The sequence below is a fragment of the Falco punctatus genome (genome assembly GCF_963210335.1).
Source record: "Falco punctatus genome assembly, chromosome: 8".
Lineage (NCBI taxonomy): Eukaryota > Metazoa > Chordata > Aves > Falconiformes > Falconidae > Falco > Falco punctatus.
Genome location: NC_137588.1, coordinates 59,195,748 through 59,222,860, shown reverse-complemented (window position 1 = coordinate 59,222,860; position 27,113 = coordinate 59,195,748). Strand labels below are relative to the sequence as shown.

The following is a 27,113-nucleotide window of genomic DNA, read 5'->3' as shown; positions in this document are numbered from 1 at the left end:
GCCGGGGCTGGGTCCCTCTGCAGATGAAGCCCGGCTTACCTCGCTCAAGATGATCCACACCGGGGAGTCGGTCTGGATGGACAGCCTGATGGCTTCCAGCGGCCCGAAGGATGGATCCACCTCGCCCTCTGCGATGCCCTTGGAGAAGGAGCCTGGTGGGGACAGCACACGGTGATGTGGGGCCGGTTCTCTGGCATCCAGGCCCCCCAAAGGGACCAGGAGTAGCCGTGGGAGCCCCTGCCCACAACGCCCCGACACGAGCCAGGCTGAAAACCAGCAGCCTGGACATCGCTACAGTGCAAAATGCTAGGCTTAGGGGAACAGCAAGATCAGCTAAAACCAAAATGGGGAGTATTTGGCTACACATCACTGCTGTGTGAGGTGGGCAGAGCAGCCTGAGGGCAGCACCGTCCTGTGAGAGGCAAATATCAGTTCAGTATCCATGCCATGGAGGCAAGTCTTGCATCCATAGTGCTACCGAGGTTTCAACGTGTTGCTATGTCCCATTTTTGGATGTGATTTTTGTTTTGTTTTGTTTTGTTTTTTTTTTTTAAATGCAACTGGGAGAAACCAGACAGCGGGCAGAGGAATCCTAAAATGGCAAAAAGCTACCCAGGCCAGGGAATTTTCCTCTTATTTGTCTATTAAAAAAAAAAAAAAAAAAGTCTTAGCAGGGACACCAGGGCTTTACCATGTACCAGCAGGTCCCTGTAGGCTACAGTCACTGGGTTTTGGCCAGTGCAGGACAAGCACTAAACCAAGCTCAGGTGGCAGGAGACAAAGTCCCAGCTGCCCGTGGTGTGAGTACCGAGACAGGCTGTGGAGGGAGAGCAGAAATCACCCACGGTGCCGATTTTTAACACCAAATGAGGCAGAAGGATAATCTGAATAATTCAGCCCCAGCTCTGAGCAGAGATGGGCAGAAACATAGGACTGAAAACTATCTGAAGAGGCCACCTAGGCTAAGAGGGGAGAAGACAATGACAAATCCCGTTCCGACCTGGCTCCTGGCAAGCAGAAACTACTCTTTGCCAAGCAAACAGCACCAAGGGTCTCAATTCACTTGAAGGATATGGGCTGGGTGATCAAACCCAGCCAGCAGTTTACCACCCCCCGCCCTGCTGTACCTATCTGGATGTAGCCATCCGTCATCCTGCGGTACTTGACAACTGTGCCTCTTCCCTCCTGCAAGGCTTCCTTGTCTGACTGCAGGCTCTGCAGAAGGAGACGAGCTTTGTGTAAGGCCAGTGGCAAGAGCCACCCAAAAGTCCCAAGCCACAGCAGCACTGTGGCACCTCGTCCCCCTGCCCGTCACCCCAAGCCTCGTGCCCCCAGACAAGAGGGCGTTTGCTGCCCTCGTGCTGCGGCTTCCACAGCACCATCCTGGCTCCAGCTCCGCAGCTGTCCCACCCCTCCCCTGAGCATCCCCCCCGCAGGCTGGCACAGCTCCCGCAGCGACTGCTCAGCGCAGCATCCCGTTCCCAAGGTGGCACCACAGCAGGCGCGACCCCTGGCTCCCAGCCAGCGCCGCTCCAAGGCACTTGAGTCTTGTAAAGAGTTCCCGGACGGCTTTAAGCAGTTCCCTTCTCTCAAACCTCTTTTGCTTCCCACTCCACCCCCGGCTCAATTCTCAATAAAACTCTTACGTCAAACGGCAGAACCTCCACAGTCGTATTGAAGAGTTTGTCTTCTGGGTGCTCGATGTTCCCGCTGCGGAAGAAGAACCTGTGACAGGGACCAAAGCCACAGAAACCCACACTGAGCGAGGGGGGAGCGGGGGCACAGTGGCTTTCACCCCAGCCAAACCATCAAACAGCTCAACTTCGCAGGCACCTTCCCAGAAAGCCCACAGGCACGTGGTTTGGAAGGAGACCTGCACCAGGTTAGCTAAATCATGGATTGCTCACAAGTGCAGGAAAGCAAAGGGCTCTGGCAAACATGGCCCCACCAAAAAAAGGGTGAAATTATCCTCCCCCTGGAAGAACACCGCTCCCTCCTGCTGGGCAGCCAAGCAGGAGATGGGCAAGAAATTCAACATGAGCCAGAAGAGCAAAAGCAAAGTGTCCCCACATGCTCCGGGCTGTCCCCACACACGCCCTGGTGCCCCCCCCCCCCCCCCCCCAAGCACTGGCCTTTCGATGCGGAGTGGTTTGAAGAATCTGAATCTGATGAAGTCTCCGGCAGTGGGAGTGAAGGCCCAGAAGAAGTCCTCCCGCAGGTAAGCCTTCTCCAAGGTGAAGTGCTGGTAGGTCTTCAGGCTGGTGCTTACCTCCGCAGGAGGGTTGACGTGCTCCTTCCGCAGGGCCTGCTTCCCAAAGTCCTTGTCCTTGGTGGGTGCAAAGCAAAAAAAAAAAGCTCTCACTCATTCAGGAACAGGGGTCCCAGAGACAAGGATTAAATTAAATTTAAAATTTTTTAAAAAATAAAAGCTCTCAATTTACACAGCACTGAACGATGGAAGTGATCTGGGGAGGGCACCAGACAGGGCAACGTGTGGCTGGATCCCAGGAGGACACAACTTCAGGAGAGGCAGCACAGGGAAGCACCACTGCTCTGCGCTCTGATCCAGCACCAAAGAACCTTTCATTGTCCAGTGTCCCCAGACGCATGTCCCTGCCCCAGGAGCTCTGCGAACACTCCTTACACCAGAGGAGAAGGTGGCTGGGAGGCTGATGACAGCATAAAATTACTGCATTACACGGCCTGACGGGGACTGCACCGCGATACAAACTGGATTCCACCATCCGTGTGCCTGGGGATCGGACAGACACAGGACTGAGCGTAGCCCAGGGATGCTTGTCTATGGGTCCTGCACTATAGCTGTGGGAAGCCCGATCTTGTTGACATTTCAACACACACAAACAATTAAGCTCTTACACAGCAAGCTCTAGTTTGCCTATCAGCAAATCCCAGCAACAAGGAGTGGGGCTGGAAGGAAGTCAGACCAATCCAGGAGTTTTCTCCCCAGGGTTTTTCAGCAGATGCTTCAAAATCACTTGCCCGGACCATGGTTCGTTACTCAGGATGGCTGGCCAGGACCAGTACCAAGGCTTAAAAGCTTGCAGTGACTCTTAGTACATGTCACTGCCATTACGAGAAGTAGGAGCTACGTGACCTCACTGTAATTCAGAATAAAAGACCACCACTGCACAGCAATCCAGCTGCCACTGTCCCACCAGTTGCCGTCACTGCTGTCCCCACCCCAAAAGCAGCCAGTTCCTGCCAGCCTGGCAGAAAGGCCATCTCTGGCTCGGACAGGCAGCTGGTACCCACCTTCAGCTTCTGTATCTTCCCAGCCAAGGAGGAGTGGGTTCCCACATGCTGGAAGAGCGAGGGCTTGAAGCGAATCCTCAGGTTTGCCTTCTGCCTGTCGCAGTGTTTCTGAAACGAGACAACCCCGCAGTGCTCCATGCTTAAACCTCTGTGGTCAACCGTGACCCACGAGAGGAATGGGCAAGGGCACAAGGAGGGATAACACCCTGCCTCGCCATCTCTATGCCTTTCTGTGTTATTTGGGCTTCAATTTGGCAAGAGAGCCTTTAGCTGCGCTCTGGGGGAACCTGCCCGTGCCCCTTGGCCGCTCACCCACCAGGCTCTGCTGGGCAGCCGGAGCGCCCCAGTTTATGTGCTCATTTCTCCTTGCATAGCTTTATGAACGCTGAGCAAATCTCCTCTGTGCTGTCAGGTGAGGATAGCCAGAGGATTTAGTTTCTTTTGTCCTGGCTTACTGGGAAAGCTTCTTTCCTACAACTCAGAGCTCGGGATCACCGATGTCTGAAGGTACAGTGAGTCCCAGGACGATGCAGAGCCTGGGTGAGCAGGCAGGAGTGCAGGCTCTTTTCAGACAGGCAGAGTTTCCAGCTGGTTGGCAGGTGTTGTTAAGCAGATGTATGGCACGTGCTGTTGTCAAAGCTGTTTGACTGTTTCACACCCATCCCACCACGTAAATAAACTTGGAGAAGCAACACCGATCCAGCCAGTGATTTTCCACGGAGTGGAGAGAGATGACAGAAAGGGAATAAAGGACAAAGAGGGAAAACACAAAGCACCAAGACAAGAGCTCACGTTTTAAAAATAGTTCATTCCTCTCAGTCTGGGGGAGCAGGACAAAAATACAGGGTTAAAAACTGGAGGGAGAGGGTACTTTTTTTTTCTGACTTCTGCTTTTTCCAAGAACAGAAATGGATGCGCACCCCTACTGCCATCTTGCAGCCTCCCACCCCAGAGAAACCCCGGCAGGATCCCGCTGCCAGGTGCTGTGTCACTGGCTGCCTGGCACCAAGCAGGGACAGCCAGCCACACCGAGTCCCTGCAATGGGCTGCCTGCACCGGCCACCGCCACCGCCGCCATGCCGGGAGCTGGGAAATTCCAGGCGTGACCCCTGCGAGCTGCAGAGGAGATAATCCCCTAATCCAGCTCACGTTACATTAGAAAATTAAAACTAGCCATGCTAATGGGAGAGACTCTACTCATAGCCAGAAACCCTAGAGGCAACCCCATTGGTTCTGATCTCCGGATGGGGAGAGGAGGAAGGGGACCGGAGGGAACTACAGCATCTCCTGACTTCTCTTTCTCCCCTTTCCCCCTTCTGCTAAAGAAGCATTTGCTGACTGAAGGCAGCGCCGTCACTCAAGCCAGGAGGGGGAAATGGCTCAGCTGGTGGTAAGAAGGTCATCCTTTCACACAGCTCTACCCCAGGTAAGTCTAAAATTAGTTGAAAAAGAAAGAGCAGAATACATCCAGAGCAGGCAAAGCACTTACCAAAAGCACAGGTCAAACAAACTTTCAATCAAAAAGACAAATCCTCCCTGCTACCAATTTGATTCTGCACAGCGGGATTTACAAGGGAAAGCCATGTTTGAAAGGGCGCTGTGCAGAGTTAATCATGCAAACAGTGGGGGAAAGGAGCCAGAAATTCACACAGAAAGTAGGTTAATTTTTAAAAAGGCAACACATTTAAGAGGTTTGCAGTTTCCCCTGGGAAAACCTTGGCTCTGCCAGGTAGGAGAAGATGAGTGAAGATGAGTTAAGGAGAAGATGATCCTGCGCAGCAGGATCTGCATTTAATCAACACTCAAGCTGAAGGTTTTGAAGGAAGGGCACAGACAGCAGCACCGTTCCCAGCTCCATCCCACCATCCTGCTACCCCAGCTTCGCCCAGGGCTGTGAGTACCCTGGGGGTTGCCAGACACACCTGGGAACTGCTCTGCTGCACCTGAGCACGTGGGTTAAACTGCCAGGAGGACACAACGGACATCACCTGAGACTGGTCCTGCTGCACACGGGGGACTGGAGCCAATGTCACAGCCTCTGCCAAGGATCAGGCCAAACTAAACCACATCCTTGCCCGAGTTCTGCAGAGCCCTGAGGATGCCCTGTCCCCTCACCCCAACACATAAATACAGCATTTATCCCCAGAGCGACCACATGCTCTGGCGTTTGCCACCGCTAAGCACCCGTGGCCATGAGGTCTGTCTTAAGCGACTGGCTTCAAGCTCTGCACGGGGGCTCCGCTGCTCATTCTCTGCCGGGGGAGGAGGGTGAATGAGTGTATGAGTAAATACAATATGTTCAGGGAGGAGAGAGGAGAGAATCTGGTGATGAGCTCATCTTACATTTGCTGTCACACACACTCCTCCTCTGCCCTTCCCACTCGCTTTAGCCCCTCGCTGCTGCTGCTGGGAGTTCAAACACAACCTCCGCAGGGCACAGGGGCTCCTGCGCTGCTGTCTCCATGGCTCTGTGCAGACACGGCTCTGCAAATGACATGTCAGTATGAAAATGGAGCCCGTGTCACCCCTCGGTGCCCTCCTAGAAACCCCGACAAGGGGTTTGCATGCTCTGGCTTCGTTTTGGCACATTACGCACGGCGGGCTTGCTCTTGGGTTATCTGGGGTGAGCTCCCTGGGCAGCCTGCGTGTCTGCTCCAGATGGGTACGGCACACGAGCCCAGAGCCAAAGGGTTATTCTGGGGTTATAGACAGTGAGTGGGGAATGGCTTCAAGGCAAGAAGCACACCGGAATGCAAAACAACACAGAAGAATGGGGAACGGCTACTCTCCTCAAGGACTGGAGGAGGAATACCCTGTTAGTGCTCAGATGCAGAAATAATGCCTTTTCTGGCAGCTGCAGACTACAAAAGCCTGAACTCCCAGGTCTGTGCTTACACAATCCACAAGGACACCCTGTGGCACACTCCACAGGGATGGCACAGCTCAGTGCAAAGTCAGTTAGCACCAGAGCTCACAGAAAAGGTCCTCTGGAGACACAGACAGAGTGTACATTTGCCCACACACAACAGAAGGTTTCCCTTCAACAGAGGTTGTTTACGTACTGCATCTTTCTCAGGGTTGCAGACTTTCACCCAAAGGATGTGATCCAGCAGCCAGTCAATGGGTTTGTCCTTATAGAACATCAGGATGAACTCCACGATCAGGCTCAGATCCAGAGACTTGAACATTTTTCCTACAGCACCAAGAAAGAGAGGAGAGAGCGCAGCTACAGTATGAAACTGTCAAGAATCAGAGCTGGGAAGAAAAAACTTGGGAGACTGAGCTGCAGAGGTTGGATGTGTCCATCTCTCTACGTAAAGCAAATAGCATGCAGCTCTGTTTTATGTACCAGTATTGCCGGCATTGCGAATACAGTTCCGGATTTAATATTCATTGCAGAATTAGAAAGCATTAGTCTCACAGGTCACAGCAGTATCAAAAGGTCTAAAGCTCTTCCATTCAGTAGGGAGAAATAAGGATGAAAAACATCCAGCCAGCTGCAGGACAGACCATTTCCTGCCCCCAAAACTACAAGTTTCAAGCCAGTCAAACCAGTATCCAAAATAACAGATCAAACTGCTACTGCAGCCACGTACTGCCGTTCCCAAAATAGTTCTGTGCTGATGTAAACTTCCTTTTGTACACTCTTAGGCAACTCCAGATCTCATCCAGCCTGAAAGCTACTGGTCACATCTCAAATGTTCGGCTGTCAGCTGGGCCACCGACCAGGTTTATTTTTATTAAAAGTGCATATCAGCAGTACCAGCTGTGAGGATCTTTCTCCCCTGTGCAATCACAAGGGCCACTGCAAAAATAAGGAGGGATCAAGTCCAAGTATTTCACTGTCTTGTGGGGACAACTCACTGGACATAGAGCAGAAGTGCTTGCAAGAGCCAGCAGGCACTTGTGCCCATGCCTGATGGGACCGGGGTGAGCAGGGGAGAACATCATTACCGATAAACCCCAACTGAGAAAACTCCAGGATCATCCACTCCTCAGAGGGCTGCTGCAAGGCAAAGTTCTTCATTGTGCTGAGATAGTTCGGTTTGGCCACAATATCATCCTCCAGCTGCAAGAGGAAAGGACACTCAATGCCAAGGACCCATCCAGGTTCCAGTAAAGAACCTCTCTGCGTAGAGCAATCACACCACAGACCAGAGGAAAGCTTTGGCGCAGCCCCAGTTTATTTTGGACGATGCTCCAAGCAGATCTTTCTCACCCAATCTATCAGGTAAACGAAACAAGGATTCCTGCTCCCCCTAGGCAGAAGGCCTCCAGGTCTAAAGCATCTTAGAAACCTAGCTTTTGAACGTATGTTGTTAAAACCTGCTCCCACTCTGCTGCATCACACAACTGGACACGCTCCTTGCCCTCTCTAGGCTGGGTATGAGCCACAGTGAACTCACAGGTACACACACCTCCCCTTTGCCCCCTGCACCGAACCCACCTGCACGTAATAGATGCCTTTGGACTGGGCATACATCATTAAAAAGCAGTAGTCGAGGTTCTGCTTTGTCCTCCACCTGCAAGAGACAAATGTGATGGGAGCACCGATCCCCCCTGGGAATGTGGGCTGCGCAGGGGGGCCAGCCGAGGCTGGGTTTGAGCTGGGAAGGTGGCACGGCTCTTGGAGGAGGGGATGGCACACAGCCTCTCCTGTTTGGTCTCAAACTGGTCAGCTGAGAGTTACTGGAAAACTCCAGAGTTCCCAAATGAACATCATCTGGGTTAAAAGGACCCCCTTGCTCAGTGATGGAAACACCGCAGCACCAGGCAAACCCTGCAACCCCCTGCCAGTCCGTACCCCTCCCCCACCTCCTTCCAGCTCTTGGATAACACAAGTTGAAGGGCCTCGCCTGGCCCTGCTGAAGAGATTTCCCTGCTGGAGTCAGGGGGGAAGATGCTGCAGTAACTTAATTCAGGGCTTGTTTGTTTTGAAGCTCATTCATTGATTCTTACCTGACTCTTTCCTTGGGGTCCCCAAAGGATTCCCGCAGGTGGGAGAAATCAGGATAGAAATGCGGAGATGGGGAAATTACCTCCAGGAGACCTGAGTGTATTTCCTTTGGGAATCTGAGGGAGAAAAGCAGCAGTAAACAAATACCTCCATGTCTGACACGCCACCTCATAGACTAAATTGCTGCGTAAACACTGAGCCACAGAACCAAACAAAAAATACCACCTCTGAGATAAAACTTCCCCAGCAGCTAGTGGACTTTCAGGCCTCATGGAAGAACATCAGCAGGGACTGCCACAGAGCTTTAAAGCTGCTTTCTCCCTCCCAAGGTCCCTAATAGCCCCACATGTGTGTGCCCCCCCAGCAGCATCCCTCCTCCCTGCCACACGCATACACAGATCAGCTTTAAAGACCATCCGCGAGCACCATGTACTCTCTACAGGATTAAATGGACCTGCAGACTGGTACACCAGTGAAAGGACTTGCTGGCATTACCGGCACTTAGAGATTTTCCAAATGCATCAGTAATTAAAAGCCATTTTGCAGAGATTATGTTATGCATTTCTGAGGTTACTTAAACCACTGCTGTGCCGTAGTTAGGACGGCCAGCAGGAATTCTACCTAGTTCCCTTATGCTGATAAAACCAGCATCTATTTTCCCTATAATGCAGTTAAAAACCCTTTAAAAGAGTCAAATTCAAACAGAAAAAAAAGTCACCCATCTGAAACATAGGTACCTACAACAGCTTTGCAAGCAATACCCAGAGATTACCGTAACTGGGAGAGATAAGCAGGAAAACCAGTTATTTTTATACTGCCTTTTTGAGAACACAGGGTGTGAGGCTGGTTTCCTTTGTTTGTGCAGAGCCTGGAGGACAGGAGATGGGGCAGAGGGAGACAGAGCAGCGAGACTGCCAAAAACTTCTCACTTATTTTTCCCTTCCTTTTTCCCAACTTGGGACTGGCAAGATTTTCAGCTAGCATTTTCAAACCTTCCTTTCCCCGAGCAGCAGTGAAACAGAAGCTTCTCACAGAGGTGACAAAACCTGTACTGAAGCAGCAATGACTTTCTCCCTCCTGTGACACAACCTCAGCCTGCCCCGGCCCCACGCCACCGCAATTCAATTTGGAAGAAAAATAATTTCTGTGAATCAGGGAGGGGCAGGAGGCGCTGGAGAGGGGGGCGGTGAGAAATCAAATCATTAAGTCAATTAAAGTTTCAGGCCTTCTACGCAGAGGCACTCTCTGCAGCAGCGCCCAGTAATTTCATCGGGATCCACTGGACAATCAGTCCATTATCCCCGGGATAAGTGCGTCCTCCTGCCAGCAGGCAGAAGGAGGGGAGCTCTGCCAGCTCCGGCACAGCAAGATGGAGGGCTCTGTCTCAGCTCTTCTGCAAGGGCCCGGAACACCACGCTCCGTGCAGCTCCCAGCCCCTCTCCCATCATTGGCTCGGGATGCAGGGCGCCGCGAGGATGTGCTGCCCTTTTGCATCTCCTTCTTATGGCAACCGCGATCCTTTGGAAACACGCAATCGCAGGAGCTGGACGGGAGTCACAGCCCCTTCTCTCACCACCTTTTTCTTCTGCCTCCAAGCTCTGATGCTGCTAATGCCTGGCCAGGCTCACAGTTAATAATCCGTCACCGGCTTCTGCTTAAGCAGCTACAGACGAAGCTGCAAAAGCCACTAAGACTCCAGGACATAAATAGCAGCTAGTGTGAGAGACAAATGTAACTAGTGCCCAGAACAAGGGAAAAACAAACAGGCTGGAGTGGGAAGAAAAATGGATCATGGATTGCAAAGCAAAATACAACAGAGGCATTTGGCTGTGCTTACCACGCTGCCCAGCTGCTCTGACTCCGCAGAGCAGGTAGAGGGCTGCACTAGACACAGAAACAATTGCCAGGATCTCTGGAAATCTACATAATCCATCTTCTCCCAACACCACAGGACAGAAAGAGCAAAATGAAACGGCATGACCATGCGTGTTAAATACTATGAGCACAAAGCAGCCTCCTGGAAGCTATATAGGGAATGCATTTTAGAACAAACAGAAAGTGGAAGCAAAGACAGCCCAGAGTTTTAAGAACAGAAAAAAACCAACCAAACAACAACAACAACAAAATACAAAAGGGAAGCAGAAAAGTGTGTATCTGCTCCTTAACGAAGCCATTCCCTAGCCTTGCTACAGGCACAGACTTTACCACTATAGTCATTTGGAAGTGCTTACAAAGTTTTGATATTTTCTGCCACTCCGGCTGTGTACTGCGGATCTGTCTGAAAACAAAAGATAAGCAGTGTTACATCCTTCAGCCTCAGCCTGTGCCCCCATGGGGACCCAACCCCAGGGGTACTGTCAGCACCTCTGCACCACCCTCATTCACCTTCACGTCTCCTTTATCCAGTTTAACCGCTCTCCCCATTGCTGCCCGCCTCCCAGGAGCCCCGCTTTGTGGCCAGCGTTAACCGAAGGCATCACACACCAAAATCCACCCAAAGGACTCAACACCCTGCACATCTTCCCCACGTGCTCTCCCGCCCTTCCGCCCCTGCCAGCACCGTGTTTGCACAAAGTGTTAACTCCTGGGCTGTTTATTTTTTTTTTTCTCTATACATGTTGGCTTTCATCCAAGTGAATACTCTTGGCAGAAAAGGATCTCCGCCCCTTTTGTGAAAAAGAGGGGTCTATTTATAAGCGTGCATTTTTCATTTCAGGTTCATTTTGATGCCTTTCTTCCTTAAAAAAAATACAGTTTGTTCCCACAATCAACCTGGCAACCCCTAACAGTTGGGAGGCAAAGGTCGCATGCCGCTATCTGCAGGCGAGATAAGTGCAAACACAGGGACAGGCACCAGACAGAAACCATCTGCACAGTGACCGGGAAAACAAAATCCAGGAAGGCAGGAGACCCAGGAGCAAAAGTGGTGCCTGTTTCTTGGTGGCGGCATTGTTTTGGGTGGTTGCACGGATCATGGGATCATGTGTCCCGGGGGGATATGCAGATGCAGCATTGCAGAAGCTGGGACAGCTGCTGCTGTGCTTGGCACTGGGGTGGAGGTGAGAAGGGAGACACCAGAGGTGTGTGTCACAAGCTGAGGACAGTGCTTCTACTCCGGAACAGTGACAAAGGAGGGTTTTCTCAACATAAAAAACGTCCCTTTCCCAAACAGGGCTCAGGCTCCTGGTGCTGGACTGATTTCTTACCCCGGTGTTGTCAATAAAGCAGCAATGGGAAAAACAAAGGCAGTGAAGATGCTCCTGGTTTTGGGAGCAAACACGCAGCTCCGCTCCAAGTTGAAATAACTTCCATAACTGAAATGGTGGGTCGGTGACAGCCAAGCCGGCCAGCTGGCCCCGGGGCTCTCCTGTGCCAGCCAAGGACCCCCAGCTCTCCCAGGCAACCCAGCTGGTACCCATGGTGGCTAGTGGTGGCACTCGGAAATGAGGAGTCCCCCATTCCAAGAAGGACATTCAGTGGTTCCACTTGTCCTGAATCTCCACATGAACCAGCATCATAGCTCCATAACCAGGTTCATGCCACCTCACCCACTATTTACGCTTTATCCCGTGCCTGAGGAGCCCTAACAAGCATCACCAAGCGGAGGTACATCGGGAAACCTGTGGGAAGAGGCAGAGCCAGCACAGGAGGACGTTGTGTAGCTGCAAGAGCAAACTTGGCAAGAGAGGACAGTGACGGTGGTGATCTGCAACTAGTACTGTTGGCGCTACTGGGATATGGTGTGTATGCTCCTGCAATTCATGGTATCGGAATTAGTTTATTCATTGTTCACTTCCCTCATCACAGGTACACACGGAGTCAGGAGCTGCCAGCACAGCATGCACCCTATTTTCAAGTCAACTAAAAAAAGATAACCACAGTCTAAAAGAGGAGATGTTTTTGGTCATGTTGCTTAACACACCTCACGCTTTAACTCACCCGCTGTGAAAACAGCCGTCAGAGCTGTCCTGGCTCAAGGGGAAATGACAGCCAGGACCGACCCCGGTCCCCGGCACTGCGGGCTGCACCCACCTGTGCACACCTTCTCCTTGTACAAGATAACAGCCAGAGACCTGATGGCCAAATGCTAATCAAACCATCAAATTACGGATAAACAGGCAGCAAACCCAGGCATTTATCTTTGTTCTGCTCCCAGTAACGTGTTACTGAGGTTTATCTTTCTCACCGGATTTCTGGAAATTAAGACAAATGCACTTCAGGCTCAAGAAAATAATCCTGAGGGAGAAGCCATGGAGAAAAATAACCATCTAAACGCATAGATAAAAGCAGCTCTTGTGGATTAACGTATCAAGGCTCTTTAGCCCTGGGATTCAGCAACTGATTCTGGGCTCCAGACACCAGTACAAAGAGGGATATTAGTTTCATCCCCGAATCAGTGCGCTCTTTTGAGTGGAGGTTAGTGCCGTCTTACAGGTACGTGGAGAAATGAAGCTGCTTCAGGAGCAGCAGGCTCCTGGGCACAGCCATGCGTCTGCTCCGACACATTTTAGGAATAACCCCCCAAGCACCTTGTAACAACCCCGATTTAGATCGGAAAGACGAAGGCATGTGCCGTGCTGGCAGCCGCTAGCGTGACGGGTTTGCCTGCTGACAGCCTGACCCTCTCTGCTCAGCCGGTGCTTCGGGGGATGCACCCAACAACCCCGGTCGGACGCAGCCCCAGGCTGGGCTCAGTGGCCCTGGCAAGCGCAGACTGGCCTCCGGGTGGGCAGCCGCCCCGCGGGGCAGGCTGCGGGATGGGACGGCATGGGATGGGGGCCAGGGAAACGGGGTAAACAGGCAAAGCTCCGTCTTACCTCCGCGATGAGGACGACGATGACGGAGTCCTCCTTCTCCTGCTGAGTGAGCTCTGAGATGAGGGAGTTGAGGGTGTCTGTGAGGTAGGAATGCACCTCCCGCTTCACGCTGGGGATTCCCATCACGACGGACACTGCCCAGGGCCACGGAGAGATTTTAGAGGGGGGGTGTGTGCTGGGACAAGACACTTTGCTCCGCTCCCGTGACCGCCTTGTGGCTCACCTGCTCAGCGCCACACCGTCATTAATAACCAGCCGTGATCAGCAGGTTGGCGGGTTCTGTGCTACGTAGCGTTCCCACACTCCTGTCCCCCAGCCCAGTATCAACCAGCAGCACCCCAGTGTGCCAGGCTGGCAGGGCACCCACGGCACAGCCAGACAGACTCTTTTTCTCCCTGAAAGACTGAAGCCTAAGGGAACAGCCAAACCCCTTCCCTCTCCTAGGGGCCTTTTCAGCCTGTGAACGGCAACTTCAAGACCACTCTTGTTCTCCAAACCCCTCCCGCGGCAAGAAGCACCTCAGTTTAGGAAGGGCAAGTCAGGTCTTTGGCTTTGGGTTGGGATTTGGGAGCAGGGGGCAATCATCTAGTAACCAAAGTCCTATTCCAGACGGGATTTGTCTCGTAAAATGGATTACAGTCTCTATGAAGCACCCTGCAAACTATGCTTTCATCTGACCACCTTCCAGGCAAAGCCCAGAGCACTCTGGAGATGGCAAGCAGCACAAAACATCTGGCAGAAGCATCGGGAACATTTTAGTGCCCGTTGAGAGCACAGACAGCACTTCCCTGTAGATTCGCAGCTGTGACATGGCTTACCCCCCCCGTCTGTCACCATACCAAGGAAGCTTGCATGATGCATGCAGCCGTTCCTCCAGTCCTGCTCGTATCTGTACCACAGCCAGGCCCGGAGGAAAGGGGAGGGACAGGCACCAAGGTGAGGAAGAGCACCAGAAGCAGCACTAATTCCCATTTACCTCCAGTGCGCCCCTGTCCCACATGCACGGCTGGCTGCAGACTGTTCTCCTTTGACAGCAAATGTGGCAAATGATGGAAGATGGTGGGAAGGTGCAGCACATTCTTGTTGGTGATATTCCACAGTTTTAACTTGGTTTCGTCTTAAAAAGGAAAAGGGAATCAATTGCAAGGCACGGTAGGTCGGAAAAGACTGCAAGGCAAACAGCCTTTTTAGAGCAGCCTGGCCACCCGAGACTACTGCTGGGTTACAAAAAATCAGGCCAACCTTTAACATGCTACCACAAACCCAATTAAAGTTCAGCAGGAGTCATGAGGGCCTTAAAGAAGTCCCAAAATATTTGGGAAGGAAGGGGGAGAATGAAGATAAAATGAAGGTCAAATCGGATCTTTACATAGAGATCCAATTTTCTTCAACTGAGCAACTTAAAAAAAAAAAGAACAAATAAAGTGGCAAGGGGTGCTCAGCCAGCCTAACTCCTTCCTCTCCTCTCTCTTTGGATACCCATTTTCCATATGGATTCAATACAGCCATAGGAAACGGCACGTATGACTTGCAAGAAAAAAAAAGAAAAAGCTTGTAAGCAAGCAAATTGGCAAATATCTCGGCAGAGGCAAATCTCAGTGTTTAATGATGCATATGCACCTCTAATTAAACAGGAGTTTAAGAGTTCCCAGGTCCCTCTGAACTCCACCATTTGCTGGCGCCGGGGGAGAGGAGAGCACGTCCTGTGGGCAGCCCCGCACACACGCACACGCACGCACACCTCTCTACCTCCTCAATAGCAACAGCTTCAACACAGCCCGAGATCCTCAACTTCTCTGTTTATTCACCAGATAAGCTGCTCCAGGTCCGGTTTATATCCCGCAGGGCCTGTTTCTCCGAGATAGCTCTCTTGATCTCCTCCAGGACCAGGTTGAGCTCCTTGGAGCGCTTCAGGCTCTCCTGCTCAGCTGCGTGCAGTCGGTCCCGGAGGGCGAGAAACTCCCGTTGGTAGATGTCCACAACGTCACCTGCGGGTGAAGAAGAGAGGGCAGTGTTTTCCCCTGCACTCTGAACATCAGCCCATCACTCCTACCTCCACAATCCTTAAAACATGGATTTAGGGAGCTGTGGTCCAGCACGCACCCACTGGTGACCAAGTTGGAGAGAGGCCAGTTTAAGCTGCAGAACTATAATTAAAAAGCAACTCCCATTTTTCTCTTTAACTTAGGTTCCCAGGTCATGCAGAAATACAGCCTGGTTCTCTGTGAGCAAAGCATGCAGCAAAAAAAAAGTTGCATGGTAGTTCTTCTTCACTATATACTTAGTAAAGGGGAGTCAGCTCTGGCATTAATTTTACAAGCAGCATTCTGTATCTCTCTGTAGCTCCAGAAGCTTGGGTGCATGAGACGGCCACCACTGGAACAAGCAGCAGGGAACCAGAGTCAAGCAAAAAAGAACTGACAGCACTGGTGATGACGGCCTGTTAAAGCCACGACAAACCCAAGGAACGTGTTCAGTATTTTTAATCGCCTTGCTCCTTGCTTTGGTTTCCTTATGGCACACAAAAGACAGAGTTTTAAGAGCACACATCAAAGGGTTTTCAAATGGGTAATTTGGGAGAACCTCTGGACAACATCTCAAAAGCCTTCTCCAGATGGCACAGGACATCTCCCAAATGACACTGGGTGATGGAAAGCAAGATGCTGGCAAGGGGGATGCTGCTCTGCAGTGAGACAAGGGCAGGGACAGCACCTCCTCCAGCTTCGGAAGACAGTCCCAAATTCTAATGGCCAAAAGGGATTTTTGGGAATCTAACCTCTCCAAAACATGGCAGGATAAAGAATATCACATGGCAATAGCTGCCTGGATGCTTATATAGATCCAAGTGTTTGGATATGCGTCTTAAGGATGCATCATAATGTAATATATAAAAAAGACATTTTTTATAGGGTAACAAAGCTTTTTATTTTGAAACAACATCTTATCACCATGCCCTTTTAAAGAAAGAAAACTATCAAGAGCCTTCAACTGGAACTAACTATACAGTAGCTGGGAGTGGAATCGGTTAGTCAGTAATGAACTTGCCCAGGCTTTTTTTTACCCCATTAGTAATGAAACTACTCATTAAAAATACACTTTTATCTGTGGTCACTCATGTGTTTTCAGTAAGGCTATAACTCAAAGAACTACACCCAAACCAGATTTATCCACTGAATAGTAGACCCTTAGCCCAAACACGACCAGGAGAGCTAATGACCAAAAATACCGCACTGAAACTTCCCAACACAGGGCTAAATATAAATCAGAGCCATTGAAAAAAGATACACTGACTGCATTGACAACTTCTATTTTAGGGTCCATAAAGAAAAAGAAAAAGGAATTTTGAAGATCAGACATACCCAGCTCCAAAACACATGAGTTTCCAAGACAACAGTGCTTCCCAGTCCAGCTCTTGGTAATGCTTTTGCCTAGGAAAAGTTTCCCCCATGGGGTCTCTTCCCCCCAAAAAAACTTCTTAAAGACTCACTTAAACTCTCTCCAGGACAGCCTGGCTCCTGTTAACCTTTCAGCATTATTTTCAAAGCCACTGGCACAGGGGGAAGGAGCAGAGGAAGTTACACTCATTTGATTACTCCGTCCATCTGACAACACATCATTCAAAGCCGACGGACAGACATAAATAAGACCAGTCCTTCCTTTTTCCTGTGTGGTGCTGCTTGCTCTCCACTCCCATCGAGAAAGCATTTAAAAATTTGCAGGAAAACATGTTAACACCCAGCTTTGGGAGGTGCCACAGGAATTCACAGGGGGATGCCAGGCTTTAAATTGACTCCATGATGAGCCGGACCTTTGCCTGCTGGTACCTCTCAGATGTATGAATTACCTTTCAGCTTCCCAGTACTCTAGATCATAGGTTTTCCTACTTGTATCTTTTACTGGCTGCATCTGTGAACACCAGCAAGGAACAAGTCTCCCTTTCTGTTTCTGCATGACACGGTGGCAGGAACCATGCTTGTGCAAGGCTAGAAGCATTTAGTTCTCAGCGTACCGAGGGGTTACTATCCCATGGATGCTATCAAAGCCAAATCACTGCTAAAGGCTGCCATTAGATCTCGTTCTGCAACACCTGGAGCAGAGTAAAGGCAAGGCTTTGCACTTAATGGCTTTTTCCAGAGCACTGCACTTCGTTTGTGTCAGATTTAGAAGGGAAATGTCACTGATTATTCAGTCACTAATGACCTGCCCGCCGAAGCCAAGAGCTGTACTTTTCATTAGACTGCAATGGTGATGTGCAGTCAACCATTTGCTGCTTTTCTGGCTAATGGTTGGAAGGGAAATTGTATTTGTTTCCAGTGCTCTTGTCCTACGATGTCTTCGTAGGCTTTCCATTCTTTAATTAAAATTTCATGAAATTTAAAAGCTGATCGATCATGGCCAGTTCCGGTGACAGCTTGAGCAGTCCGAGACAAAGCCCAAGCTGGGTGTACAGTTTCCCATGAATTTCCAGTAATGCCATTTTGCACTTGTTAGTCCGCAATGACACGTGGATGCAGCTCTGCCGTCCCTGCAAAAGCCCCCGGCTGCTCAGCCAGGGAGGGCTCTGAAAAAACACCAAGGGCAGCAGAGGATGAGGGCGGGGGGAAATTGGCTCCCACCTCTACAAGCAAGGCTGGACGCAGAAGTGATTTGCTGCTAATTGGGCTGAACAAATTTTTTAGCTAGTGTCAGTTCAGCACAGACTCTTTCCTCACCTTCCAAAGCAGCAGCAGCATCCCGATCTACATATTTATTGTATTCCCTCCCAGCACAAGATAGCAGAGCTCTTAAAATATCTCCAGACTCAAGCACTGCAGGACAAGAACTCCTAGCTATAACTATATTAAAAAAAAAAAGACTCATCTTACTTTTTCTGGAGAGATAACACATTGCTTCGGGCTTAAAATACACTGGTTTAATAAAGAGGGAAAGTCGGTGTTAGGGGACGGTCCGCAGGACAGAGCTGGGAGACCAGAAACCTCCCAGACCCGCGGTACTCGCAGCACACGTCGTGCATGCCCAGTCCCTGCCAACCACCCACGTCCCACCCTGCCGTGCCCGGTACTTGCACTCCCCAGCCTCCCACACGCCGCCTTTGCAAACAGGCTGGGTGCAAGGCTGCGAGCGCGCATCCAGCAGCTCCCCGCAAGCCGGCTCTCCGCAGGGCAGGGCAGGCAGCGCTGGGCACCGCCAAGCGCCGGCCGCCATCTGCCCATCCCAGCGCTCACCAGAGCAGATCTGGGGGTGCACCTCTGGAGGGGGGAGCAGCCTGCGGCAGAGGGACAGCGGCTGTAGGAAGCGGCCGGCTGAGCATCACTCACTGACCGGCAGCTCCCCACCCTGCTGCCTTCTCGCCCCTTGGCTGCACCCAGATGCGGCTGCCAGGATTCATTTTTTTAGTGGGGGGCCACCAGCCGAGCACCCTGCGCCAGGTTTGCTGAGCAAGGATGGGACCCGCTGGGAAGCGGCAGGCAGGGGCGGCTCGAATGGGTGCCATTCCCAGCAGCCGGGATGCAGCGGTGCGCAGCGGGTGGGCACACACTGGTATGGGCTATGGGCTGCCCCCCAGCAGCCTTATGGGGGGTCCACAGAGCTGATCTTCTGCAGCCTTCCCAAAGGCTTTTGTCCATCCAAGACTGCACCCATTTAATAAAAAGTATTATATATATATGTAAAAGTATATTTATATATATCTCTCCATCATGGACAATACTGTGGCCTTGTTCTTACTTAAATGACTATTAAGTGCAAACCATGTTTGCTAGCAGAGGTGAGGGCTGGGACATCTGTGTCCACTCCGCTTGTCCATTGTCAGTTTTTAGGTGAAAGCAAAATACCTAATCTGATCCTAAACCAGCAGATGGGCACAAATAAAGCCAATAAACCCCCCACCTTGAAATCTCACGTGGTCATCCCTATATATATATACACACACACACATATATACACACACACAGTGTCAGGAACATTGTAATTCTGTATTCTGCATTAGTCTTTCAGATTGCACTCCAACCTCCCAGGGAGCCTGTGGTGCATTTTAAACATGTCCGTATTTCAGGACCAATTACTTTTGGTTTTGTTCTCTGCAGATAACCTCTCCCAGCAGAGCAGACCCATCGCCAAAGCCAGCGATTTCCCTCCAATTCAATAATTTCAAAAGCAAATGCAAAGTCTTTGAGAGCTGGATTTGCTTCTCATTAGGAAGACTTTCAAAAGACTTTGTTTAAAAACTAAAAACAACCCACAAACCTCTAAACCATTTATCTTTATAAAATCTTGGCTTCAAGAGCACAACAGCACCTTTTGACCTGTCTGCTACAAAAGTTCCCAGGGCCAAAAGAGCCGAAACAAAGTGTGGTGCCCAGTTCACAATGCAAACAGAGTTGGAGCAGAAAATCAAACTGCCTACAGAAAATTTCTCTGCAATGACTATCCTCCTTTGTTTTATTTAAAGCATGCCTTTAGCAAATAACTGTTCTCCCTCTAGGACTTGCAAAGGCCTGGGGGCACTCTAGAGCACACAACAACCCCCTCCCCATGCTACAGCACCTACGTTACCCAAAAATGCAGCTGGTGAAGCATGGGGAGCCAGGCTGGCGAGCCACCCCACCCCAGCTCGCCACCATCCCCATCGCAGCCAGACGCCTGTGCTGCCCACGCCTGGCTTCGTCCCCAGCCATTTACAGGAGCTCTTGGAGTTAGATGATGAATAGGGATTTTTTTTTTTTTTTTTCTACGTTTTGATGTTTAATGATTTATATAATGCTGGCACCACTCCACGCATTACACTCTAGATTACCCCAATTGAATCACAACATGCATTAGGTATTTTGCTAACAGAATTTCACTGGACCATTAAAATGGATATAAGGACTTACCATGCCATATCGGTGAATTAAATTCAGCTCCTGAGATGCACAAAAAACAAAGTCCATGCTTTACATGGAAATCTGATGGCTAGCATAGCACACAGGTGTTAGACACTTCGCACACAGGTACACAGGGCTCAGCAGTAACTCCACAATGAACATTCCATACCATTAAAAACAAAATGTTGCCCTTTGCTTATCTGGCTGTAGAAGGAAGAAACCAGCTTTAGAGGCTCACGATCAACAAAAAGCATCCCCTAAAAACCCACTGGGAAGCAACTCTGCTGGGGTATGTGGAGCTGCTACAGCTAAGTTGTAACACCAAAAATATTCTCTTAAGTAGCAGAAAGAAAAAGAGAAGATAGTTCAGCACCCAAAATACTCCCCAAAAGTCACTGCCTTTTCCAGGTAGGATGAAGACTGAGCAGGTCTTTTCCTTCAAATCTAAAGGAACACTAACTGTGCTCCTGATGAGCAAGGTGAGAGATATATCGCCTCCCCTTCCATGAGTCAACGGACCATTGTTCCCAGTCTCAGACTCATCCTTTAAAATCATAAATATTTTGGCAGCGTAGGATATATGCAGCCACTGAGTACTTGGTTTGCGTTAAGGAATTGAACACCAAGACATGCTGAGCAACAATGAAACCCCATCAAGGACAGATTTTGGGGAGCGGACAGTATCTGGCAGGGTGAACCTCCCAAAAGGCTCCAGCAGTTGCAACTACCCTGCTGGGGCTGATTCACCCCCTCAGAAGGAGCGAGCATTTCAGCAGTGCTACCACCACACAGCAAACATGGATGCTTTGTTCAGTAAACATTATGTGACATTTACATCTCCCCTGCGTCCCAAACTGCCTGGATACTGAGTCAAAACAGACATTTTCTAGTTGCTGCTTATAAAAATACACCCCAAGTTCCTTTACTATAAGCTTCTTTAACTTTTTTTTTTTAAAGCAAAAAAGTTTTTAAAGAAACTTTTTCAAGTTTGCACTGATGGGCCAGCCCCGTCATAATAATCAGAGAACCACAGAATGGTTTGGGTTTGAAGGGACCTTAAAGACCACCCGGTTCCACCCCCTTCCATGGGCAGGGACACTGGCCACCAGCCCAGGCTGCCCCAAGCCCCATCCAGCCTGGCCTTGAGCGCAGTGGGCACGGGCAGTTAAAGCAGTCATCAAAACCAGCACCTATGGTTTAGTTCCTTATGTCCCTTTATTTACACTTTGTTCCAGTTCAGTCACTACCTAGAACTATCCTGAATCGTGGCCGAATAACGCATCTCGATGCCACCACTGCCCCAACGCCTGCCTCCCTCGGTGCCATCGCTACGCTCCAACTCAGAGCCGGTGCCCGAGCGCTGTCCTGAGCAGACACAGAGCCGTTCTGCAGCACCAGCCTGCGGCACGTCACAAAACCCAGTAACTGACCTCCAAACCCAGCGGAAGGCGCTGGCTGCCAGGCTGGGTGATGGCAGCGATCCCTCAGAGCCCGCACCCACCCAGCCGCTCAGCCCTGCGGCTGCTGTCTTCAAGCATCCCACTACACCGCTGTCGCACCGAGCTAAGACATCAGCAGCAACAAAAGGCTTATTAAAAGTCAGCCTGTCCGAAAAAATGATCCTCAAATAAAGTACTTCCACTGGCTGCAATGTGTTGTGTGAATGTGTGTGTTAGGGTTTGTTTTTTTTAAAATATAGCCATTTAATAAGAGCCTGCAGTATATTTAACAGCATTTCAACCTTCCACAGCTCCACGTAATGAGATAGAAATGCAATGCATCCCTCCACTGACACCCTACCCAGGAGGGAACATGGGCACCCTTAAGTCACCATTTCTTCTTTTCGCAGCAGTAGGTGTTGATCATAATCCTGTTGCCTGTCTCCTCGCTGGAGTTTGATGTTGTCTCAGCACATTCAGTCCTCTAGAAGGAGAGAGGAAAATACATATCCCCTGTGCCTTATTACTCCGAAGTAGGAGCATCTGTTTGCGTTTAAGATCCCGTTCAGACAACATTCACACAGACGCTTCCAAAAAGAAGCTTTTTTTTTTTTTTTCTTTTAAAGCCCTAAGTAATAAATTTTCAGGGATGGGGATGGTGAACCACCACATGGATGGTGACCATTGCAATGCCAAGAAGGAGAGCAGGTCACAGGGGTGCCTGCGCCCAGCCCCAAAACGCTCCCCAGGGAGGGGCAGGAGGGCTGCAAGCTCCAGAGCAAGGCTGCAGAAACTCAGAAATGAGGAAAGCAACCAGTGGTGCCCATCACCTCTGCCTAAAATGTCTAGGATCAGGGCAGCAGAGGCAGCAGAAGCCATCAGACGGCTCTCGGGCACCTGCAGAGCCGGTCTGGGATCCCTCTGCAGCCCAGCTCCGTGGTGAATCGCATGGAGCGACACAGAATGCTCCAGATCACGGTGCGTCCCTGGGGTTCACCGTGCTGTGAACAAAAGTGCTGGCGGGCAAGGAAATCCCTGGTAGGTGCGAACCACCATCAGCTCCTGCAAAAGGAACTAGTCCTGATTTTTCCTGGGGTTTTATCAATCCCTGCAAGGGATTTAACCAAGGCAGAGAAATCGGACGGCAATTCGTTTTGCTGCCAAACAGCTAAGGAGGAGAAGGGGAGAGGGCAAACACTGCCACTGAGCTAAAAGAGAAAGAAGACGTAATTAAATAGTGAATTTTCATCATAGCAAAAGGTTAACTATCAAGAGGAAGCCACACAGATTGGCATTAAACTCACTGTCTAATAGATTTAGTGAGGATCTGGAGAAGGCGATGAATTTGCGAAGCAGCCAAACAGGAGCTGACACAGAGGTAAGTTCATCAAAGCCACAAAATAAGCAAATGACCAGGAGAAAAGGCAACAAAATGGCAACCTGATGCCAAAGCTGATAGATGCAAATTAATCAGCAGGGGAATCGAGGTATTTTTCACGTTTCTTAAATAACAATATTAACTAGGAAGGAGACCAGAGTTATCAGTCTTGATGCTGCTCTGCAGGCAGCAGCAATCCAGGGATAAAAAGGGGAACGGAGAGGGAGGCAAACAAGATGTTAGTCTGCTTAGTGAACAGGACGGGGAATAATAGTATGAAGATTATAACATTATTAAAATGATGCTGCCTAATCCCAGAATAGTTTTCACCTCATCTGAAAAAGAGTATTATTACAGACTTAAAAGGGGCTTTAGAAGAGGGTGATGAGAATGATCAAAGGCCTGAAAAAAACCTCTGCTCTGTGAGGAAAGAAAAAAATATATGAGATTATTCATCTTAGGATGGGCATAATAATAGGGCTCACGATGAGAAGCATATAAAATAGAGCGATATAATGAAAATATATCACAGATTTCCATTCTCCTTGTCTCAAAATATAGGAATAAGTAACCATTCAAGTATTAATTTGAAGCTGATAAAAGGAAATACGTTGCCCAGAGAAAGTATATTATTTCTCTGAATTCACTGCCATGGAAAAACACTGAAATGAGGAATTTAAACAATGTCAAAGAGCTGAAAGGTGCTGCGAGCACAGAGGCACCACGAGATGGGGCTGAGACCAAAGTGGGGTAAATCGCCACCCTGCCAGTGGTCCCTAGCCTTGTCTGGGCTGGGAACCCCCCTCTTCCCCATTTCTTGGGAGAAAGGTCCCACATTTCTCTCTCTTCACAACCTAATTAGGAGCACTGCAGCTTTCGTCTTCAAAGCGAAGCTAATTCATTGGCAATCTAATTATTTACCTGTGCAGCACAAATACAGCTTTCGAAGCATTTTTCTCTCAAATGGAAAGTGAAGGCTTTGTTCTTGGTGGGTTTTTTAATACTCTTTACTTGATTAGGGAATAAAAACGTGCTGAAAGTGAACAAAATAAGGCATTACAGAAATCATGGGTCATTAAACCTCAAAATAATTGCAGCTTTACAGGATTTTTAAGTGAGAGCATCACACAAGGCAAACCCGGGCAAGGGGATGTGTGGAAAGAAAGGGGTAAAAAAGGTGATGGGGAAAGGCTGGGGGCTTGCACCCATGGTCTGTCCTGACTGAGCACACCTGTGCATGGTTTAAAAGAAGATGCATTTGGCCAATGCACCGTCCCTCCATGGCACAGACAGGGAAAACACTCTCGCATGCACCTAATGGCAGCGGGAACAGACTTGCAGTGGAACGCGTGTTGTTGCGCTGTATTGAAAATGCACTTGCAGGGACCCCCTGCAGCCTCAGCTGTGTATCGTCAGGGTCCAGGCACATCAGTCTCGGCAGGATCATGCCATGGATTCTTTTACTTGTCGCTTGTGGCTACCAGCTTCACGGTGGATTGCAAGCCATCACAGACAGTACAAACCCAAATCGGATTTGCCGGGCTCTCACCACCTGCAAACCTCCAGACCGGATCGCTTTCCCTTTCACCTTGTCACAGTGTGTACCAAAGCTAGTGAGTACAATCTCATGCACTGAAACAACACGGAAGAAACAGCTGATGCCTGGCGCGCACAGGACCACATTCCCGTGGGTGCTGGCAAGGCCCAGCTCTGGAGCTTCAAGGAAGCAGAAAATCCTGAAGCAGAGCAAATGCCTCACAGTCTAACAGGAGCCTCCTTTTATTACAACCTAATTATGTTAATAGTGAGACAGAGACCTTGTTCCACCAAACCCTTAAGCACCCAGGCATCCCACTCTGTGCCTCGCGCTAACAGCTCGCAAGTCCATCCGAAAGGAATCCCTCCAAGAAGGGATGCCGATCTTTGGAAAGGTCACTGTGTTAATCATCACGCCCTTCCCCTAGCAGCAGCTGTTGCTAATTGCCTGCGAAGGAGTCAAAATGAAATTCTTGTTTAACCCTCCTCCCTCCCAACATTAGTAAAAAAATAAAATAAAAAAAAAAAAGGGGGAATCATCATCATCACCCCCAACAAATGACCACGAGCCATCGGCACTTCGCAGCTGGCGGACGAGCTTAGCCCATCGCAAAGATGCAGCGGCCGGTGGAAAAAGCAGTGCCACTGTGTGACCTGAAGGATAGCTTATTGATCAGCAAGAGCGAGTGCCTGGGCGTTGCATTTCCCCACCTCCTCGCACAATCGACCGTCGCGCTCGTCGTTCCACTAAGGTTACCACCAGACTCAGAACAGCTGAAATCCTGGAACAGGGGGTATTTGTTTAATCAATAACATATGAAGCCTTTGGCGTGGCTGAGCGTATGAAAGAATTTTACGACAGAAAAATAAAGTGTGGCTGTGTCATAAATCAGAGAGCACATATGGAAAAGTTAGAGCGACGTCCTAAGTCAGAGGGATATCAAGGAAATCACAGAAGTTCTGGCTGGAGTCCCTGGCTCCACTGATGTTAATAGCCAAGAACTTCAATGCAAGTCAGGTTTGACTTCTTTTTCCAAAACAGTAACTCATTTGCAATGCATGTGACTGTATTAGAGTGAAAGGATATTTAGAACGTTCCCTTCGCTCCACTGTCTATGTAAATTGTACATTTTGTCTACTACAGATCCGCAGCAGCAAACAGATTATAGTTTCCCTGTTGTACCAATGCCTGATCGAATGCAGGACTGTGCTGCTGGGTAGAAGAAGATTTTAAAATCACCATATACTGATCATGGGATGAGCTGCTCTGAATTGCATTTTGTTTTAGTAGTCTTAAATAATTTGCAGGATACTTGAAATAAAATGCATGCAGAACCTTTTAAAAATTACTCAGCATTAATATTTGAAATATTTATCCCCCAGGGTGCAGGCTTGTAACATGAGCACTTAATGGGGTCTATTTTCTTCTCTCTGGAGAAAAAACAAGACAATGCCATTAAACAGCACACTTAGACCAACTATAAGCGTTGATGCTGTCTGAGGGTTCTTGTTTCATTTTATAGGCTAGGATAATTCCTAGGAAGAAAAACATACCGCTAAAAGAGTCGGAAGACTCACTTCTCCCTTTTCTCATTCAGCAGCTAAGAAAGCATGAGAAAGGGTTATTAAATAATGCTGGCACCCCCTCCCACAAAACCACAGCAGCCTGCTGTAAAGTGCAAAATCCCCTCATTTCTTCCCCTGGCAGAAAACACATCACTAGAAGTACAAGCAAGATGGACTTCCCGACTTTCCGACTTCCCAGCAACCTGCAGTAATTTAACTTTTCCCTATTCAAAAATGCAGGGACTGCCGCAGTGCTTGGAGGCCTGGGGGCCACATCGGCCAGCAGGATAGCTGGAATGCCGCCTGCCAGCCCCGTGCCAGCGGCAGCGTTATCCCTCTGCCGTGAGGCAACACAGCTGCTGGCGATGGCACAGCACAAGGTGGGGGTTGCAGGACATTTCAAGGGTAGAAAATAAACAGCTGGGGGAGGAGGAGGATGCTGACTACGCGGGTGTCCTACTGCTAAGACCTTTAGTTGCTTATTAAATGATGCCTGAAAGCTTCCCAACAAGCTGCTGCTCTGAAATGTTACTGGCATCTCCCGCTGCCCCATGCCGAGCTCCAGGCAGCGTGTCACGAGTGGCTTTGGGCGACCGCAAGCCAGGCACGCTGAAATGGGCAGGGTGCTCCCTGCGCCATGCCTCTTGCCATGGCACTGACACCCACGCAGCCCCACGGTCCACCGTATCCATGGGCTGACCCAGCTGCACAATTAAGCATCCTCACTGCAGGCTTAATTTTCAGCTGGATCATCCCACTGAGCGAGCCAGTGGAGCAAAGGAAGCACATGGGAACTAGGACGCCCTTTTGGACGACAGCCCATAACGGACAGCAGTTCAAATGGCTTGTGAAACCACATCCCTAGAGGTTTTGCTTTCTTGCAATGTCAGGTTTACCTGATGGCTTAAAGACAATGCACCAAGCCTCACGGTGTGCTGCCTACCACCTCCCAAAATACGTCTGCTTCCCATAGCCTCGGACCACAAGACCATGGTATTTATGCTTAATTTCACAGCCACTCCTGAAGTGCTGTTTAGCCCTGGCAGAGGACACCTCACACTCCCTGTGAGCAGAGAGATGCAGTTCATGCCTCTCATTGCCTCCAAACATGTCTATTGGAATGCATTTGGGGTTTCAGTTTTTCACACACCATTACCTTTATTGGTGGCACGTGTAACGTAATGCCAATTGGTATGTGGACTGCCGCGGCTCGGTTTTCCGGACTTTCCACCCAGAAGGAACCTATGTTACAGAAAGATTCAATTTTAAATGCAAGAAGAG

The 27,113-nt window shown here is 49.8% G+C and overlaps 1 protein-coding gene across 3 annotated transcripts in view; it reads right to left on the bottom strand.

The window, feature by feature from the left end:
- MGAT4B (alpha-1,3-mannosyl-glycoprotein 4-beta-N-acetylglucosaminyltransferase B) overlaps positions 1-27,113 on the bottom strand; it is a 51,493-nt gene that overhangs the window by 578 nt on the left and 23,802 nt on the right. For 2 of the 3 annotated variants that reach the window (XM_080398428.1, XM_080398429.1), the window contains exons 2-14: positions 14,856-15,035; positions 14,024-14,164; positions 13,048-13,181; positions 10,462-10,508; positions 8,233-8,346; positions 7,721-7,796; positions 7,228-7,342; positions 6,336-6,466; positions 3,274-3,381; positions 2,133-2,326; positions 1,647-1,725; positions 1,128-1,215; positions 40-152 (exon numbers count right to left, since the gene is read on the bottom strand). In XM_080398428.1, coding sequence (XP_080254554.1) covers positions 40-152; positions 1,128-1,215; positions 1,647-1,725; positions 2,133-2,326; positions 3,274-3,381; positions 6,336-6,466; positions 7,228-7,342; positions 7,721-7,796; positions 8,233-8,346; positions 10,462-10,508; positions 13,048-13,181; positions 14,024-14,164; positions 14,856-15,035 — 1,520 coding nt within the window. Of the gene's footprint in view, positions 1-39; positions 153-1,127; positions 1,216-1,646; positions 1,726-2,132; positions 2,327-3,273; positions 3,382-6,335; positions 6,467-7,227; positions 7,343-7,720; positions 7,797-8,232; positions 8,347-10,461; positions 10,509-13,047; positions 13,182-14,023; positions 14,165-14,855; positions 15,036-26,988; positions 27,075-27,113 lie in introns of all 3 variants that reach the window. The other variant, XM_080398427.1, reaches the window with a different exon arrangement.